This window comes from Nymphaea colorata, chromosome 2 (genome assembly GCF_008831285.2).
Source record: "Nymphaea colorata isolate Beijing-Zhang1983 chromosome 2, ASM883128v2, whole genome shotgun sequence".
Lineage (NCBI taxonomy): Eukaryota > Viridiplantae > Streptophyta > Magnoliopsida > Nymphaeales > Nymphaeaceae > Nymphaea > Nymphaea colorata.
The window spans coordinates 31,631,994-31,635,486 of record NC_045139.1 but is presented as its reverse complement, the minus strand read 5'-3'; the positions used below and the strand labels follow the sequence as shown (position 1 = coordinate 31,635,486).

The window sequence follows — 3,493 nt, the reverse complement described above, 5'->3', positions numbered from 1 at the left end:
ATGTGACACCAGATTTGTGATGATTTACTCCATGTAAATAAAAAATTAATTCACTTATAATGACCATAACAGTTTGCTCAAGCTTTGCAGAATCTTTACTGTAGTAAAAATACTAAAATGAATTTTAAACCATGACAGTCATTGTAAACCAGCGCGCTTTTGGTCTTCGTTCCTTTTGGTTTTCGACAGAGAATCTGGTTTGGGAACAAGTTATGAAGAAGTGAACAAGAAGACTTAGCTGCTAGAATTTAAATAGTAAGGGAATTTCGCCGTACATACGCCAACAAATAAATAGATCAAGAGAGTGCTCTGATATTTTTATAATACAAGTGAACAAAATATTATTCTTCATTTAAACGTATATAAAACCGCCATAGGTTTACAAACCAACCGCCACGGATTGGGTCACACCGACCACAACCTTTACGTGCACCTAGAATTTCTCCTTCATCCTCGCCCGTCACCTACCGTCCTCTCTCTCTCACTGTCTGTCTCTAGAACAGCTATAACTGCAGAGTGCGAAGCTTGGTCATGAATTGAAACTGCTTCTTAAATGAAAGACTTTCAGAAGATGCAGAAACACGGTAATTGGCAGCTTGCCCTTCCTCGAAATTTGCAAAAAGATTTCCGGAAGGCACAAATTTTCGTAAATGGCAGACCAGGAACTGCTGCCAATCTTTATCCCCGCCATGACTGACTCGTTTTGGAAGAAAACGGAACAAATTAACTCCTAAAACACACAAATTGGTGGTGTTAATATTTTTATAATTGCAGAGCATGGACAGCCTGCTTTGGTTGTCTGCCCACCAACAGGCAACAGGACACCTCTTTCTCTCTCTAGAAATGAAGAAGTTGAAATCATGGTAGCAGGAACCGAATTCTCTGTATCTGAAAAAAAAGGTGAAGTAAATCGTAACAGGAAGCTGCCTCCGTGTAATATTCACAAGGAAGGACTGTATTACAGAAGCAACAGCGACACCAAGGACTCAATTTCTTTACAACCATCATCTTTCTTTTTCCTTTTTCCTTTTTATGTCTTCTTCCTCTGCTACACACAATCAAGAAACCTTTCCTAACAAGCTCGAAAAGAAAACCCCCAAGGAAGAGACAGAGAATCAACTTTGGGTGGAGGGAGAAAGCCTGATAACCAGACCGGGGAAGACATCATCAGGGTCGTGTATGTGGGGGTTCCTCTCCACTATGTAAGGGTCGCCGCACTTGTCGCTGATCGTATGCAGCGTCTCCCCTTCTTCAACAACGTATATCTCGTCGCAGCTCCGGCGCGGAACCGGCACTGCCGCGGCGGAGCTCGGCCGCTCCTGATTGAACATACCCAGCAGTATGAGGGCCACAAGCAGCACCGCGCAGTACCACGATGCTGTGTCCGCTGCCGCTGCCGCTGCTGCTGCCGCCCCGGCAGCTCTGCTCGGCCGCTGAACCCTGGCCATACCGCCACCACCACCACAGATTCGGCCCTTCTGAGAAGTGAGGTAGGCGTTAACCGGCGGAGGAGCTTGGTGGGTTTAAATAGATGGAGGAAAGAGACGGTGGGGGAGTGGGGAGACCCCACCTTCTTGCCGTGGTGACATAATCAGTTCCCCTCTAATTCGGGTCTTGTGTTGATCTGAATCCCGATCCATTTAATTGATTCATAATGGAATATCGGAATCCAGATCGGAGAGTAGGTAACGACCATGAGTTTGTTTGAATTTGTGAACACAACTCATTTAGAATATTTGAATTTAAGGCTTTCTCATATGGAAGGAAAGAAAGGGAAATAATACTCATTCACATTTGGTTGGTTAACTAAGAAAGAACAAGTCTGTTTCAGTAAGCAAGAGGGTTATCCTGCCGTTGAGGCAAAAGCTGAAACCCCGTTTTTTTCCCTTGCCCATATAGACCAATGAAACCTCGAGCTCGACTCGGCTCGAGTTCTAGCTCGACGGAAGTAGCTTGAGCTCGACTCGACAGTTACATGTTGAGCTCGAGCTCGACTCGATTAAGGCTCGACAAACTCGTTTGAATAGTGTTGATTTAGTCGTTACATGTTGATGTCGAGCTTAACTCGATTAAGGTTCAATAGAATTGATATTTCATTGTTACGTATTGAGCTCAAGTTCAACTTGATTAATGCTCGACGAACTCGTAAACTCGTTTCAATATATCGACTTAATTAAGGCTTGACAAACTCGTTTAAGGCTCGAGCTCGACTCGGCAGCTACGTGTTGAGCTTGAACCCCACTCAATTATTTGGACAAGTCGACTCATGAACTCGAGCTCGAGCTCGACTCGTTAAGCAAATGGCTCAGATCGAACCCGTTCACGAGCCGAGCTTTAACAAGTTGAAATTGAGTAGCTTGACTCGTTGTTAACCTCTCCTTATAATCCATCTAACAAGGGTCTTCAAACAACATGATAGACAAGCAAGAAAAAAACATTTACAACTTTTTCATCTTGTTTTTATTTCAGTCATTATGAACTGCTTTTTTTAGATGGCCACGTGTACAATCACACACACGCCCGCGCACACACACATATATATATATATCTAGAGAGAGAGAGAGAGAGAGAGAGAGAGAGAGAGAGAGATTGATTGGCGGTCCCGTTTTAGAAAAGCAAGATAATCTCCTCATACCTAACACAAATAGCTGCAGTACTTTCATTGACAGCCCGAATAGTAACTATATCCATCCGAATTTCCAATTCAGTACCAAAATTGATAGCTTTTTAGTGTCTCATCTATAAGAGGAAAAAAGATATTGTTCCTTTTTCCGCAGGGAAGCAGTGGACTACAGTTTCCACTCGCTTTCCAAGGATTCCTCCACAGTCGTAACTGAGAAATTTGTCATTGAAGTTCTTGTATGTTTCGTTCGTATAAGAAGCATTAATCTTAGCATTTGAACTCCCCACGAAGACGGATTGTGAGATTCCATTCTCTTATTGCTGCTTTGATCACTATCCGTATACGTTTTAGAGCAAACACGGATACATTCTTGCCACAATTCTTTTATGAGTTAGAGGAAATGAAAGCTAAAAGAAAAGCATACGTTTCGTGAATCATGATAGTGAAAGTTGCCTAATCCACAGAGGTTGCTAGCCTGAAAAATTAAAATAGAAAGCTAGACATTCTTTTCTTCTGGAGAATCAAATTCCTGCTTGATACCCCAAAAGTAACTGCTGAATCATTCCCACTTTGGCACAAGTTTGGGGTTAAATTTATCCAAATGGACTTAGATGATCTGCAAAGTATCAATATATCTGATTCCAATCTGTTTCTAATATGCATCTAAATTAAAGTTTAAGTTGTAAACCAAATCGTAAGACTTGCGGGAGTTCAAACTCGTTACAAGATCAAGATTCAGTACTTTTAGTTGTCTCCGTGCAACTGGTGGAACCCCAAGGAGCATAGGATAACTGGTCGAACTGGTGGTCTGCTGAAATTTCTGATCTTCATTTCGATTCTCATGAGTCATATGCCTTTTTCTTTGGCGTA

The 3,493-nt window shown here is 42.3% G+C and overlaps 1 protein-coding gene across 1 annotated transcript; it reads right to left on the bottom strand.

The window, feature by feature from the left end:
* Window positions 1-330: 330 nt before the first annotated feature.
* LOC116248261 (uncharacterized) lies at window positions 331-1,509 on the bottom strand. The gene has a single exon (XM_031620946.2). The coding sequence runs from the start codon at window positions 1,446-1,448 to the stop codon at window positions 1,116-1,118; it is 333 nt and encodes a 110-aa protein (XP_031476806.1). The 5' UTR covers window positions 1,449-1,509; the 3' UTR covers window positions 331-1,115.
* Between the last annotated feature and the right edge of the window lie 1,984 nt (window positions 1,510-3,493).

Coding starts and splice junctions, on each gene's coding strand:
- LOC116248261 (XM_031620946.2), bottom strand. CDS start 1,448: ATGGCCAGGGTTCAGCGGCCGAGCAGAGCTGCCGGGGCGGCAGCAGCA.